Here is a 17,994-nt window from a genome sequence, read left to right as displayed (position 1 = left end):
TAAATTTAATTTTAAAAAATCAAAAAATAATTATAAAATTTCCGTGACTTCAAAACTGCATTGTTATACTTTATTATAATTTACTAAATTAAAGCTTACGAGTTATAATTGCCGAATTATATTCTAATACAGTTGTGTTACTGCAATTCTAACTTCACGGAAATTGCATGTTTAAAAAATATTTACAAGAAATTTAATTAATTTTATCACAATAAAATATAAAAAAAAACAAAAACTCTGTGATTTTATCCCATTTTCTTTCCTTTTCTTCATTTAGCCTAATAAAAATTTTTTATCAAAACGAATTAATAAGGGTAATTTGTGATCGGGACATTTTACATGTGCATAAAACATTAATAAATCAAGACCTTTTGCTGTGACTTCATATATTGATCTTGATCTTATAACACTAAAAATAATATAAAGAGAGAAAAAAATTAAAAAAAAAAAATCAATTAAAGAAATGTGGATAAACCTTTTTGATTAAAAAAAAAAGATTTTTTTTTGAGATTAACGTGAAAATTTGCTATTGGATTTACAAACATCATAATCAAAATCAATTAACTCAATTATTATTATTATTTGGAAGATCAGGAAATCAATCAAGAAATATTTTAGTCAATTACATATAGAAAGTTCTAAATTTTATTTCAAAATTATAAAAAATTTATCAAAAAGACCGAATTATAAATTTTGAAGAAACAAAATATTTACTAAACAGACTGTAGAAAATGCTCTTTTCATAATTTGGAAAATGTAAATTTTCAATTAAAAAAAAAATATTAATTTAGTAGACCTAATTGGATTTTGTTTTGAAATTTTAATGATAGCATAGAAATACTCTGATTAGATTTTATTTTGTTTCAAATACGAATTTTATAAAATTTTTTGAATAAATTAATAAATTATTTACCAAAATTAATGATTTTTATTAGGAACAAATAAAATTTAATTAAATGTTGAAAATGAATATGAATTCTGTGAAATTTTCTTTATTCAATCTCAAATCTCAAATATTTTTATTAAATCTCATATATATTTTTAAACCTATATTGTATGTATACCAATCTGTGTTGTAACTACAACAAGAGAAGGGTTCTTATTTAACAACTTAATCAAGTATTACAAAAGTGGCATGATTAAGATAAACAATCATTTTCAAATCAAAATCGATTGGGTATGTGAGTAATTTTATAACAAATATGGTAGAAGAATATGAGTAATCTCATGTCTTTCTTTTTATGCAAAAAACAGTATAATAAAGTGAGGCTTGTGAAATAAAAGATAATCAAGATAATTTTTTTGTATTTTCATTACATGAGAATTATACGATATTGAGGGCAAATATTGAGTATAGTTTTCAGAGTATAAATGTATTATGTACCACTCTAAAAGAGAAGCAATTAAAAACTGGTTTAAAATCATATAATCACATAGAACGCGCAATATTATGTACAATACATTCAATTTTAATTTTAGATTTTTATATTTTAAATGTTTATTAATATTCTTGCTTACCTTTTCACATTAATATGAATTTAATCCAGTAAAATTTTCATAATTATTGTCTTTATTTAAATCCCTACTTAAGGATGTTATAAAAAATTTACTAAATTAAGTGTATAGAATTATTATGAGTTCTAAAACTAAATAAAATTTCAATTCTTAGCGGGTTGAGTAAACATAAATGTAGTATTCATTACACGGCCTTAATGTTTTCCACATTGATATAATTATTTATTAATTTTTATAAATTCAAAATTTTCGATTATAATTAAATTTTAATTAAATTTAATTTTATTTATACTGATCTAATAGTTTACAATAAGGGTGGCATGGCAATCGTATCAAGTTTCATATATAACAATTTTTGGAAGAAATCAACTTGTTTTATTAAATCGGACATAGAAAAAAAGTAATATTTTAATATAAAGAGTTCCTCTATATATGACTTATAGCTTTAACTATGATTCGATTTTCACTAAAATTTAGATATTTTCATAAAAGCAATGCTGCAAAACAATAATTACGGAATGCAGTATTGTAAAAACATAATATACTGAATATTCAATATATTTATTTTAACTACTTTACAAAATCAAAATAGTTTATATAATTCAATTTTGTTTTAGATACCCCCATTTTTCTATATTGCAATTAGCCGTGCTTATTAACAATTTACGTTACCAAAATTTATTTATGAATGCAAATATATCCCAGTTTTCGCCATATATCGCGTTATACAACGTTTAAAACAGGCCTTTTATAGTTAAATTTTCTTTGTCAATTTGATAAACTAATTAATTTAAATAAGACATAGGACCTTATAATTTTTACAAAACCTTAGCAAGGAGCCTATTTTATATTGCTGATTTTATCTCAACAATAATTAACGAAGAATATTCAGAAGTTGAAATTGTGTTCTAAGAGTTTACATATTAGATCTTTTACATAATTTTGATCATATTATAATAATGACAGTCCAATTAATAAACTTTCACAAATATGCATCTTTACAAACTTTTTTGGAAAATTGGGTTCCCTATAACCCGTTTCTTTAATAAATATACCATTCAATTAGAAAACAATAATTTCATTTAAGAAAACATAATACCGTAAACTCGCCTATGCATGCTGATAACACCAGGTTTGTATATCCGTACGAATGTATGTTCGAAGGGTATTATAATTTTACTTTGTAACGCTAAGAAATAATGATCTGAGATGTAGACATAAGTGTATGTTTTTTTTCCACGTCGAATTCTGAGCTGATTTAAACATGTCTATAACCGTCTGTCCTGCCATACAACTTCAAAAATTATTTAATATTATCTCCGAAAATATTGAAGTTATAACATAGAAATTAAGCTAAAACAGATATATTCTTCATGGTATCTTCATTGGGACGCGATTCTCAGAGAGTTGACAGAGTCAACTCTAAATCTATTCTCGCCTTTTTACTATTTTACTAGAAGAATGACTAATAAAAGATTATTTGTTCATATACAGCGTATGTCCCATAACATGATATTGTTTGTACTGTGAAAATTTTAACATATGTATATAAAATTTGGTTTTTGATTATAATTAAATAATTATTGTTTTTTCTTATAACACACTACAAAAAAATATAAAATAAATCATTATTAGAATTTTAATGCAAATATTAGAAAAAAAAAATATTAGTATTTTAAAATTTTAAATTAATTTTTTGCACTACAAAAATAATTTTCAAAATTACATAAAATTTATTAGATTTTACAATACATTATTATTATTATTACATTAATAGGTTAACAGTATAAAGTATATAATATAATTAATTATTATTAAAATAAATGTTAAAGTTTACCTTTATATAAGAAAAATTTTACTCGTGCATGAGTAATTGTGTAATTCGTATATTAATTTGGCTCAAAATCACCCATTTATTTAAATTTTTATATTATATAATATATGAAATACCATTATATAAATACGGATTAGTTTTTTTTTTTAATTACTACAATATTTTTGCGCTTGTATGTATAATCTACGTCTATGTATATAAGCTGTTTTATTTTTAAAACAACATGTTAATTTATACAGAATTTCTGTTAAAAATTTTTATTAAAACGTTTGATATTTTGTGAACACAATTTTGTTGTATAACAATATATAACAATATATATAGTGAATTAATATAATATATGTATATGTGGGTATATATGTGTAAAAAAAAGTTTCCTTTTAACTGTACTTTTAAATTGAAAATGTAAAAAACAAAAATGTTTAATAATTTTTATAAAATTAAAATATTTTTAAATTGAGGTTTCATAATGTTTTCTCTAAATTGTTAATAAAAGTTGTTTGTTTTTTAATAGTGTTACATTACAATATTTATGTATTAATAATATATTTATATTATTATAAAATAAAAAATTTATTAAAAATTTTTTAGTATATATACCAATTATATAATTAATCTACTTTTATTAATTTTAATTAATTATTTATTTTTTTTTTTAAATTTTCAATGTCGTAAATCAGAATAAAAAATTAATTATTGTGAATGAATTTAATATTGCGTTTATTTTACTTATAAAGAAACGATATTCAAATATTAAAATATTTTTAGTATATAAATAAAGTTTTATTGTTATAAACTTTGATATTTGCTTTTCATATCGCCATTTGTTCGTTTGGGCAAAAAATTACTAAGTGCCGATTTGAGTATTTAAAAGGTTTGAACTGTTTTTTTTACAAATTTATCATGTTTTTACGTATACGATATGTCCAAATTATAGTTATAAAAAATTTGATTTATTGTTTACATTCTTCTACTTTGAGTTTTTACGAAAATTGGACTGATTGCCTTCTATTTTTTCCCATCAAACGAACGTTTCCATATCTAACTATAATAAAATTTTTATTACATCAAATAAAATTCATGAACCTTAATGTGTAAACACTGGCTTTACTATAAAACTAGTATAATTTTACTAGTTATATAGGTATATAAATTTCAACACAGTTTTGAATTTCAATAGCAATATAACGTACGCGCTTTTAACAATACAAAATTTCAATAGCGATATACGAGCTTTTACAGAATTTCAATAGTAATACAAACTTTTTACTTCGATATCCAAAATTGCTGTATGAGAATAATTGCAGGAAATTTTTGCACTGGAAGTAAACTAAAATTTATAATACTTTTTCCTGACACTCAATTCCTTTTTTACCCAAATATCCGATATAAAATTTTTTTTTAATGTAATTAGGCTATATATAATTGAATATCAATTAAATACCATCCATTAAGTCCGATTTCATTCTTTATATTCAAAATTTTAAAATTTTAATGAAAAAAAATTTTTTCTTTTGAATTTAAATTTTTTCCATTAATTATTCAAAATCTGCAAAATAATTAATTTTTTTTTTCCGAATTACAATTTTTAAATTATTATAAAAATCAATACAATATTAAAATATAAAGGAAAAAAAAGGTAAACAAGAAAAGAAAAATAATTTTTAATTTTAAGATGAAAAATTTTTTAACATTAAAATTTGGGCAATTTTCAATAATTTTTTTCAGTGAATTTTATGAATAAATCGATTATTGCTCAAATTTTAAGTTCGAAACATTAGAGATTTCTACTGAAAAATTAAAAGGGCAAAAAGTATATTTTTTTTTTGTATTTTAAGTAATTTATTATAAATGATGATTGAAGAAAAATATTTGCAAAAAAAAATTTTGAATTTTTATATTTTTTAGGAAATTTTTAAAGGAAATGAATAAAGGAAGGTATGACAGAAATATATATGTATGTGTAAATATAATTTGCAGAAGAAAAAAAACCCAAATCCATACAGAAAAAAAAAAATATAAAATGAAATTAAGCTTAAAAAGAAAAGCATACCATCCGATACTTTACATGCATTTTATATAGTTTTATATATTAGATATACTTATGTGTATATAAGTATTATTATATACACATAAGGATAAAAGAAAAAAAAAATGATAATAATTGAAGATTAAAAATTTTTTGTTTTTTGTCTTTTTACATTTTGTCTTTTAATTTATCAGTTTCTTCGGATATTGCTGCGAGTCTTTCGGCTCTTTCACGTTGTTTATCTTTAAGTTCCTGATTTGGATCTTCTGAAATTTCCTGTTTCGCTGAAAATTTTCTTGATGGCCTATTTGGATCCAATACACTTAGTGATTTTGCACCTTAAAAATAAAAAAAGGAATAATAATTAAAATTACATTTGGAAATATTTTATTTCATTTATTTAATTTAATACAGTAAATTTTTATTTATATATACATATGTATATTACGAGGATGTCGACAGATTTATTGCCTTTGTATATATTATATTCTATAAATTCATTTCAATTATTCGGGAATCCAATACCAATATTTTGTATAATTTTTCTTTAAAGACATCAATTGAATTTACATAACTCTGGCAATGACGACTCCAGGCAATTGCCTAACATGATGCAAAACCCGATTATATAAATATTTAAAGCTTTTGTATACAAATTTAATATAAAAATTCAGGTGAATTGGGTTCTATGAGAACAATTCTAATTCATTTACATTCATTTATTAAACAAAAAACTATGACTTCGAAAATATGGCAAATTAAAAAAAAAATATTTTAATAAAATTGAGAATGAAAAACTTTAGAAAAATTTGGCCTTAATTCTGAAAATTTTTATGTTTTAAGTTCTGGTCCATAATAAAGTGTTAAAAAAATATTTTTATAAAACTACAGATTAGATAACTAAAATTGAATTAAGAAATAGAAATTGAATTTCGATTTAAATTGTATTGGGGTGATTTCATTTTATTGGTGAAGTTATTTAGGGAAACAATTAAAATAATTTGGTCGAGTTAAATAAATAGTTGACTAGAAGTTAAACATTTTTTAGTTGCAACATTAGCCATTAGAGTGCTGCATTTGTGATATCAGAATATTTATTTTTGTTAATTTTAAAAATTTTTCTATTATTTCTCAAAATATGCCATTTTTTAATTTACTTTTATTAATAATATTTATTTTAGAATTAAATTGTAAATAATTCTCGTTTTATTTCTACTTGGTTTTTTTTTAATTGGATTTTATTTCCTTATATAAGATCTTGCCAATAATTTAACAAACTTGAACTTACCTTTAACTATAACTATTTTGGCAATATAATATAATTTCAAATTATTGCCTTTACTTTAACTGTATTATAAACAATAAAGTCCCGAAATTATATCACCTTATTCAAAATTTTTTAAAATCAAACCCTAAAACTCAATATTTTATGTCACCTAATCATAGTCCAATCAATCGACATACTATACAGTTTCAACCCTCTGGTATAGAAGGTTTCCTATATTCAAATCACTATTCAAATCGTATTATATGTAATTTTACTCCAACAACAATTCCAAACAAGGCCATTTTTGTGTTTTAGGTGTAAATTTGAAATTAAATTTTGCAAAATATTTTTAATAATCTTATCACAATATTAATTTGCTGGTTTAATATTTTAATTCTTTTAAGGTCAAATAAATGTATAGAAGTAGTATAACTTAATATTTGTATTTAGTCAATTAAAATCTTTATCTCTTAAAATTTTTTAATTTTCCCACTCGTAATAATATAGTGCCTATTTTCTAAAACGGCGCTTCCTTTTCATTTCATTCCAATTTCAGAGTTTGAGACACATATAAAATAGATTTAAAGTAAAATAGTAAATTTAAGGTAGAAATATCACAAATTCTACTCTACTTCTGTGTAAATAAAACAAATATAAAATTAGGTTTAAACCCATAGTTTGCATAGTAGAGCTTTTCCCTTAAACAAATGAAATTACTGCTTTTAAAAACAATTAACATATTATTACCAAAATATTTCAAAAGATTGCATATATTTAGGATGAGACAAAAAGAAAATTGCAGGAGGTTTTAACATAATGATCGAATTGAAGGGTTAACTCCGTGAGTAAGGTTACTCCGTGCTTGAAATTTTTAATTAATTAATTTCTTCAATAATTTCCAAACTTTTTCTCTCCCCTGAAATTGTTGGTAATTGGGACAAATCAACTCTTATATAGAAAATTATAACAAAATTTTTGAATATACGTAATTTCAAGCAACTCGTTCTCAGTAATGGCTGCCTCACGGGCTAAAGAGTACGTATTCAGCGAAAATTTATAAACACGAAATTAAAAATTTCTTACTTCGAACCGTAAATACTTGGATCGACTTGAGAAAATTTTCATATTTTAGAAATAAAAATTTTTTTTCCAGTTAAACAATCGGACACGATTTCAAAACCTCTCCTTCAGAAAGCAATGAAATGAAACTTATAGGCATATAGCGTTTTTAAAAATAGGCACTTAAATAAATACATAAATATATTATAATTCTAAAGCGAAGAGCATTTTTAAATTATAAGCAATTTCTATACAGCAATTTTGCTTATTTTTTTTTTATTAATTTCAAATAATTTTAATTTATTATGTATTAATTATACTTATTATTTGTATGTTTTATAAGTATATGTTTTGTGTATAATATTTATAAAAATGTATGTATGTGTACAAAGATTTATTTGTTATTTAAGATTATTGTATAAAATAAATTAATTTATTTGTATAATAAATTCAGAGTTGAAAACCAGCTATATGTAGATTAGATACAAATTAGATTTAAAATTTAAAAAAAAAATTAGAGTTAATTTATCTTATATCCATTTATGAATAATAAATAAAGTGATTTTCGATAATTCAGTTTTAATTTAGCTTTCAAATTATATACAACACATTCGACAAATCCAAAAATCTGCAAAATCTGTAAAAATCATGTTCCAAAATCATAGAACTTTAAATGTAGTTCTACAAGCAATTTTTAAGTCTTTGATGCTTTTATAATTGTATTGAAAAATTCTTATAAATTAGAATATTGAAGAATTTTTCGAGTCTGTTATAAATCTGCAAAACTAAAATATTCAGTTTCTGCGTGCAGATGTGCAAATATGTGTGAAAAATTTTTAAGATTTAATTAAGAACTTTTAGTGCATGTCTGAATTATCGAAAATCCCCTAATATTGATCTTGTTTTTATAGATAAGTAAGGTGGCTATCTAAATACAGATCTAAAGTTTATATTATATTATATTATGAATTATTCTGTTATATAGAATTTGATTTAGCGCTTAGATCTGGATTTAGGTGTTCTTCTTGGCAATTTTTTTTGTAGAAAAACAAAGAATAATATTTTTTTTTACCAGAAAATAATATGGTTTTTTTTATTTATTTGAAAAAATATATTTTTTTTTATTAAATAATAATTAAATTTTCAAAAAAAAAAAAAAAAAAAATAAATAAATTTTTTTTTTTTTGTTTACTTAAAATAAAAGCATAGCATTATATACAAAAACAAAATTGAATATTATTATATAATAATTAAAATTTCAAAATATACAAAAAAAACATAATAGTATATGAATAAATTTTTGATATTATATATAGCTATATATATGTAGATATATATAAAAACATAAATTTAATTTCTATATTGACAATGTCGAAAATTATATTATTTTCATTTTTATTTTAATTCATTATATTTCAAATAAAGAAAATTTAATATAATTAAATTATTCTAAAGTACATAAATACATATATACTTTTGTATAATAAATATGATTCTAAATATTGTATATATGTATATGTATTTATAATTATATAAAATCAAAGAATATATGAATATGAAAAACATTATTGTAAGAGAGCACATATTATATAAAATTTAATATCGTTTAAATTAAAATTGAAAAAATGAATTAAAAAACAAAAAAATTAAGAACAAAAAAAAAAAAGAAAGAACTGATCAGCATAATTTGAAGACATTTATTTTTGACAGTAAGACCGCATATTTATGCATATGTGTGTGTGCGTGTGTAGATAAAGAAATTAAAGAGAAACTCCATTTTATTCTGCGATTATCTTGACATCCTGAGAACTTACAGCTTCAACTAGAAATACGCGAAATATTTTTTGTTTTGGTTTTTTTTGATTTTGGATTTAATTTTTTTTTTATTATAAATAAAATATTAATCAAAAAATTGAAATTTTGATTAAAAAATTTGTTAGTAAAGAAAATTTTATGAAGAATTTGCGAAGCTTTATTAAATCCATTCAAAAAATTTATTTGCATTCTTTTATATTTTTTTATATATTCTTGATATTCAATTGTAAATTATTATACATTTTCCAAAAATTTTCAATTAAACAATTAAACCAATTCACAATCTCCAGTGTCTACTATAAATGGAAACTACATAACATGGAAAATTTTGAGTTTCTATACATTAAATTTTGAAATACGTAGTCGATTAATTATTTTAGTATACGGTATAATACTCTATTATGAAATTATACAACAAAAGCAATTCATTGATAAAAATTCAATTGAAAAAAAATTAAGAAAAACAAGAACATGCGAGTTGAAAATTTAAAAATTAAAATATTAAAATTAATTTTTTTTTTTTTGGATCATTCTTCTAATTTTTGATATGAATAATTTAAGAATTAAATTTTGAATTATAGTCATTGTATTTTAATTTTGTACAATATAATTAATGTGGCATACCAAACTGACCAATTGAAAAAGTGAAATTAATTATTTAGGTAAAATATTTGCACTGTTAAATTTAATTAAGAATTTTATTTTACGATTTCTATAAATAATATCTAATTTAATATTTAATTAAAGGTAAATTTTTTATATACAGGGTTTTTCCATTGTAAGTATTTTATTTTAAATATAGTTGAATATATATACAGGGTGTTTTGCATAAGTTGGCAGATAATTTCAGGGATGATGCGTTGATAAATTTTCAGTAAAAAACTTGTATGAATGTATGGCGAGGTAGTGTCCATCTCAATAGGCTGTAACTTGTTTTCGAAAAAAAAGGTTCCAGATTTTTCATGCTTATACTCGTAGCTTTGGAGCTCTGCGACATTTATTTCGTTAACCAATATAACATTTTCCTCTATCTCTTATAGTTTTGCCACTAAAATCTATTTTGAAAAAATGTTTGGTTCATATACCTTAAAATTATTTTCCAACTTATACGAAACACTCAGTATAAAATTTTCATAGTCTAATAGGATACAACATGGCTCAGCTGATATAAATCCATAATTCAGCTTTTGTTTTTCCCAATAATCAAAAATTAACAGAGTTAATTAAGTTAAACTATACGTAAAGTGACTATAAAATTGTTTTTCTTCTTCCAGTTTACTAGTTTTCACAAAATTATCATAAAAATATATTTATGCAAAACAATTTTTTTGAAAATTAATAGAAGCCCCTTAATATATTTTCAAACAAAAGTACAATTAGAACGGAAAAACCCTGTTCATAAGAAAACAATTTTGTATATTAAAGAAATGTAAATTTTATATACTTAGGTAATACTTTAAATTATAAATTTTGATTAAAAATTTATGTACTTACAAATACAAAGTTTAAAAGTGCTTGAATAAAAGAATAAAATTCTTCTGAAACACTATCTACTTAGTACATATAAAATTTTATGAAGTATTTTTAGTGAAATTAAAGTACATTGTATGCAAGATCTAAAGATGCTTTTATATTGAAAATGAAACTAAATTACATGCATTATTTGATTTACTTATTTTTTGCACTAAACACATTCGAATTTGCATTCCAAAATTTGACAATTACAAAAATTTTGAGCTTTTCAAGGCTTCATAAAGTGCGATAATGGCATAGCAATAGAAAATTATAAGAAAATTTATCACTTACCATTTTCGTTCAAATATTCTACGATAATATTGTAAGAGTCTCCTCCCTTTTTAAAATAATTTTATAATTAGCATCCCTTATAAATCGTATAAAAATTTATATTACCCAACATTTTCAATAAGTTTTTCATTAACAAACATTTTCTATTCTAATTAAAAATTTTTAAACAAAAAAAAATTTGTATTTTCAAAATCATTAAAATAATGACAGACAGTTTGAAGTTGCCGCTTGCCAGAAGCTACATTTTTATTTGTAGTTGTCAAATTTTGTAGTTTGAAATGCTTTGTCATTGTGTTTAGGATATCGATTCAGAGTGTATCGAAAAGTAATTCGATTTAAAATTTTTTATAATTAACAATAAAGAACAAAATTTTTTGAATTTTAAAATTGTATGCTGCATTTTATGTTGAAGTGTGAATAATATTTTATTTAAATTATTAAATGAAAATGTTTTTATTTTTTTAAGTTTTTAAAGAATGTGGATAATATTTACAATTAAATGCAATGAAATTTGAAATCGACTTAAATAATTTTGTACAATTTCTTATATGAATAATATTTTTGTATAAAGGCATGGTTTTGACAAAATTTGTGAATTCGATTTATGAAGTGAAATAAACAATTATATGTACATATATACAGAATATTTTATTTGTTATATATTATAATTTTGATTTAATTCTTGATTTTATTTGACATTATTTAACACAATCGACATCACAATTATATTTAGGTGAAAAAAATTGTTTTCAGAAAATAATTTACTTTAATAATTAAAAATGAGATTTCTTCTCCATTGATTATGAATTGTTAGCCTAACGTGTCTTTAAATTTAATAAAATATTCGAAATATTTGAATTCTGTAATAAGTTTAAAATTTAATTATTTTGCTAATTTAATTAGTTAATATTTTTTACTTTATTCTTACAACAATTTTAGCGTATGAAATAAAAAAAAAAAATAGCGTAAAAATTGAAATTTGAAATATTAATTAATTTAAAAGTCTTTGAATATTAATAAGTTAACAGCTTTTAGAGACATTATGCACCCTATATTTCAAATGATTACAACTTTTTAAATTTAATTTTTTCAAATAACCAATGTTTCCATTTGTTTTTTTTTTTTTTTGAAGCTGTAAGTCTTCATTCATATCAATCAAGTATTTTTGTATATTTTTGCCGAATTTATAGATACCAAGGTATATTTTTGAATTTTCTATAATTAATATAACATAAATTAATGATACAGGGTGATCCAGCCTTAATATAAACAATCAATTAGAGCGTCAAAAATGAGTAAAATTTTGGTTTAGAATTAGCTGTTAAATCTCAACGGTACCCGAAAAACAGGGACTACCCAAGTTTTTTTGCTTATAGCTTCCATTCCGAAAAAGATGGAAGTTTTAAAGAAACAGTTTTCAAAGGGCTAGTAAAGTATTGTATTTTATGTACTTTTGGATTACTAACCAATCTAAAATTTAATGTAGGCACCGAATCACCTTGTGTATACACATCTTACAAATATATTATAGTTTTTAACATCGAATAATAAATTTTTAAAATAAAAGTAGTTTTGATTTTCTTTTGGAAAATATTAAATTTTTGTTTACTATGCTTATATTTTTTTAAACGTAAACTCATTTGTAGTTAGCTTTCTTAAATATTAAAGCGGTGAAATTATTAAAAAAAAGTAGTACAATATGATAGATAATACAGAGTGTGTGTTAAGACAGCATACTTAAAAGTATGTAAATAGAGTGCATTTAAAAATAAAATATTGTTTAATACATAAAAAGCAATATAAGAAGCGTTATATTAAAAATTTAGAACGTAAAGTCATATATTATCAAATAAGCTACATATTATATGCATAGGACGGTACCTAAGGTACGATTCAAATTTTGAAAACGTTAATAACAAAGGTCTAACAAAAATAAATGTTCAAATGTGATCATTAAAAAGATTTGCAATTATTTCTCGAATATCCTGTGAAAATTCAGTTTCAAAAAAAGTGATTGAAATTCCCATCAAAAAAGAAGGATTCCAATAATAATGAAAATCAGATTAACTCGCAGCAAAATAATGTCCGGGTTGCTTTTTTTTCAATAAAATTGTAAATTTTCAAAATAAATAACTTGTATACTTTGTAATAGAGAGAGAACACGAGACGTTCCCATAAATGGACTGTTTCAATGAAAAGATTTTGCTCACTTATAGTAAAGACAAGAAAAACACTTTAGTTTTTATCCCCTAAATATATGCAATAAAAAATTTCAACAGTTGAATAATGTAGTTTTTCGGTAAGTCACATTGCTGCTATCTGTTCGTCCAGTTCGTGTAGATATTGTTTTTGAAAATAAATAAATAGCTATTTGGTACATATTTGATTGAGTTTTAATCGTTGCACAGACATTAAATTAATTCACTGACAATAATTAAATAATAAATCTTTATATTAAAGTCCTCCGAGCAGAACAATATACTATTTTAATATGTGTATTTTTATATAGTACATACATACGAATACATACATAATAAAATGTATATGGTAACTGAAAACGAAATTTAGTCTAATTTTGTCTACAAAACTAATTTCATAAATTTTTTTTTTTTTGTATTTTTGGTCATATTGCAAATTTTTTTTATAAAAATGAAAAATGAATATTGAAAATGTGAATTGAGAATTTAAAATTGTCTACTTTGATAGAATTCTTGTACTATCAAATTAGTTTTATCACTATTGTATCTATATATAAAATTATGAACAAAGTTTCCATGCAAACTTTTAACTTTATAAAAGAAAATTGGCTATTTCCGTTTTATTTTTTCAAAGAAATTATGAAATTCACATTTAAAATTTGATCACAAAATTACATAGCACATTTTGATAAAGTTAACAAATTCTAGCCATAATTATATTTTAATTTTAGTACAATTGCTTATACGCATATATTAAGTTTGATCATATATTTAAGTTGTAACTACTGAGATTTTGTCGAAGAGCATTTAACATTTATTGTCATTCATATTTATTTTAAATATAGAAATAGTAAAAATTTTCAAACTGGAAAACTGACCTATAAATAATAAAATACATTTATTAAACGTATCCAACTATTACTGCCAGTAAGTTAATTTCTTGAGCTTTAGATTATTTTATAAGGAAGCATTATGAAAGAAATTGGAAAAATTTTTCCAAAACTGTAAGGAATTCATTTAATTTTGGTCAAATAATTTTAATTTAGAGAAAATGTCATTTTTGACATACTTATAAAAATATGTTAATAAAAAAAATAACAGAAATCACAATTTTTGAGTGTTTACATTGTAACTATTTAAATTTTATAAATATTTTTGTCTAATAATGTACAACAGTAATATTGCCATTACAAATTTACATAATATGCAAATATATAAAATAAGAAAATGCTAAAGCATAAATTTATGACAGTGCCTTACAAAAATATTTTATATTAAACAAATTCTATATATGTATATTATAAACAATTCAAAATATAAGCAGGCAAAATTCCAGTTTTTTTTTATATTAAAAATAATATTATACCACAAAAAAAAACAGCAATAAATTAATATTTTATAAAATGGCAGCTATATAGTTATTTACATTATACGCACCCATTATACATTCAATGCCTTATATAATGAAATGTTTTTGTGTATATTAATTTGCTTTCAAAATTAAAATTTGGCATACAAAAGAATTATAATATATATATAAAAGGTAATATAGAAAAACTTTTAAACAAAAAAAAAATCATAACAGTTTTCATTTTGTAATATTGTAGAAAATAAATTTTATAAATGAAAATTAAAATAACAAGAACACGATAAAGTAATATTGAAAATATTTTTTTTATATTTTTATACAATGAAACTTAGACAACGTAAATCAAATGTTTCATTTTGTATATATATCAAATATATTACGCGAAGTAATGCAAATAAATTTTGCAATTATAAGCATTGTGATAATTTTTTTTTTTTGGCGATTTTTACTTATTTTGCAAAATGAAAGATGGTTCTTAACGAGATAATTAAACCTTACCTTTATCTTCAGATTTAATTTGTTTCTCGTTAGCAGCACGTCGATTTTTTAAATAATATGATAATAGATTTATATCATTTCTTACTTGATCGGCATCATAGAATGGATTTCTTCTTGTATATGGTACGCCATCACAAATTCGGATAGCAGCCAAATGACTTGGACCTTATATTTTTACATATATTTTTTACATATATATTTTTTTAAATAGATTTTTTTTTTCATTTAGAATTTATTTAATTCATTAATTTTAAATAAAAAATTTCGATATCTTAATATAATTAATATATAAATTGATATACAGTTATAACATATATAAGAAATATATAATGTAATACATAGTATATGTATTATAATACATATTTTATTATAGTTAAAAATTATTTTATTATTTGCTCTAACTTACCCATATATTTCCTTGGTGATTCAGGAATCAATGACATTGATCTAACTTCTCTGATGATATGTCTTGTTGGATCAGTAATTCTTGATACATAAGATTTAAGACCGCTCAAACTATTTGGAGCATCACTAAAATTTCATAAAAATTATTTTTTTTTTTAAATTAAATACTTATCTATATGAAAATAGAAAATTTATTTTTCTTACTCTATGGTGTAGTATGGTGTTATACTTCTAGCACGGTGTGGTACTTTACTATGAATTTCTCTCAATACAGAGTGTGCATCATTTCGAATTCTTCTTGTTTCTGAATCGAAATTCTAATTGAATTTCAAAAATTAAAAATAAATTAATATTATTTATGTACTCGTATACGAGTATATGTTATAAAATATACAATTTTGGTATTTGTATTACAACAAAGATTAATGGTGAGACAAAGATATATTATAGAAAATTATACAAAGAATTGTAATTGCAAATAGTGTAGAACTTGATGAGAAATAAATTATGAGCTGTTAAGATTGGTTGTTTATTAAAAGCTGTAAATATTGATGATCATGTTAAAAAATTATTGTTAAAAAATTCTTATAAAATTTGCTGAAAAAAATTACAATTGAAGACTTACAATCTTAATCCAAGTAACTTTAAAATACTGGTTAATAACAAAGTAATGTTGCCATTAATTGTTAATTGTGTTACACATACATATATCGGAGAAGAAATAAAGAATTGTATTTGGAAAAATTTTAATAGAGGCTTAATATTTATTGGGTAGGAGTGGATTACTCACAATAACAGATGGTTGTGGTTTTTTAGTCTGTAAATGGGAGACTGTTTTCTAAGACAAATTAGAATGCTATTTTTATATTATTACAATAACATGTCAATAACTTTTGAATAGCAAATTTGACTCATCCAGTTAAAACCATTAGCTACAGTAGTTCTCGTACAAACATAATTTAATTCGATTTTAAAAATATCTTGTTCTAAATTGATATTACACCGTTTTAATGCAGTAGATATTTATCATCATTTAAATGCAGTAGATATTTATACAGGCCCCTAGCTTCAATCAAAGATATCTTGGACTAAATATTTATAATAGAAAAATGAATTGGCTTTGAGGCCGAGAAAACTAGAAGGAAGCTAGTCTGATTTCTAAAGGTTTTTATTTTAAAATATTTACTTAATTAAAGTGTAATAATTTTTAATGATATGGGCCTCATAATCAAGATTAATTACCTGGAAAACTATTAATAGAGTTTGAAAAATGAGAAATTCCGGTTTGTTTGTTATCTTTACTATTAATCAGGGGTAAATCCAACTGACTCCGTTTAAAAACTTTTAAAATACCAATATATGCATTGTGCAGACTGAAAACTTGTGCTTCTATTATATCAATTTAATCAAAATTATAAATTTCCTATGATCTTGTTATAAAATGCTTGTTAACTCATTTATTTTTAGTATAAAATGTTAGATATTATCATTTCAAATATGCTCATGAAGATTAAGCGCTTTTAGTCGTATTTTTAGTTTTTTTTTTATATATGCTATTTTAAATATATTTGACGATTATCGGGTATTTTTTTTTAAATTTAATTGTAATTAAAAATATAAAATGATTGTGCATTTCGAAAATATTTATGGTAAAGCGCTTAGTTTTTTTATAGTTGAATATCTTCCAATATTTTGGAAGATTCTGTACTTACAATAAATGCTTCTGAATTTAAGTATTCATCAAGAGGACGATAACCATAGCGTGGTCTTACTTTATTCAATATTCTGTCATATTCACGAGCAAGTGTTGCTGGAGTTGTTCTCAAACTAATACGAGGTGAAATTTCTGTGTCAATGTATGGACTGGCAATATATGGCCTGTATGTTGGATATGAAAAATAACGAATTGGTGAAGAAATAACACGAACTGGAGAGCTGATCACACGGGTGTATGTGATTGGTGTTGATATTACACGAACAGGGGATGGTGATCTGACAATACGTGTTGTTGTAATTGTTCTTACCGGTGATGGAGATCTATAAACACGTGATGAATATGTGCTGATAGGTGTTGTAATTACTCGAACTGGAGATGTATAAACTCTGCTGCTATAATAGGGAATTACTCTGCTTGTGTAGGATGAGAGTGGGTAACTTGAAGCAGTATATACCTGAAATATTTAAAGTTATACGATGCGT

The 17,994-nt window shown here is 22.3% G+C and overlaps 1 protein-coding gene across 5 annotated transcripts in view; it reads right to left on the bottom strand.

Moving 5' to 3' along the window:
• The window catches only part of LOC129609846 (protein anoxia up-regulated-like), a 49,102-nt gene that overhangs the window by 14,686 nt on the left and 16,422 nt on the right, over positions 1 to 17,994 (bottom strand). The window contains exons 3-7 of one of the 5 annotated variants that reach the window (XM_055521974.1): positions 17,508 to 17,966; positions 16,000 to 16,112; positions 15,797 to 15,921; positions 5,551 to 5,716; positions 91 to 409 (exon numbers count right to left, since the gene is read on the bottom strand). In XM_055521974.1, coding sequence (XP_055377949.1) covers positions 274 to 409; positions 5,551 to 5,716; positions 15,797 to 15,921; positions 16,000 to 16,112; positions 17,508 to 17,966 — 999 coding nt within the window. In that variant the 3' untranslated portion in view covers positions 91 to 273. Of the gene's footprint in view, positions 1 to 90; positions 410 to 5,513; positions 5,717 to 9,179; positions 9,527 to 15,390; positions 15,556 to 15,796; positions 15,922 to 15,999; positions 16,113 to 17,507; positions 17,967 to 17,994 lie in introns of those variants that run through there. The other 4 variants (XM_055521975.1, XM_055521973.1, XM_055521972.1 and 1 more) reach the window with 4 other exon arrangements.

This window comes from Condylostylus longicornis, unplaced genomic scaffold, assembly GCF_029603195.1.
Source record: "Condylostylus longicornis isolate FDR11 unplaced genomic scaffold, ASM2960319v2 ptg000040l, whole genome shotgun sequence".
Taxonomy (NCBI): Eukaryota; Metazoa; Arthropoda; class Insecta; order Diptera; family Dolichopodidae; genus Condylostylus; species Condylostylus longicornis.
The sequence above is the reverse complement of the archived record's forward strand: the minus strand, read 5'-3'. Positions and strand labels throughout refer to the sequence as shown.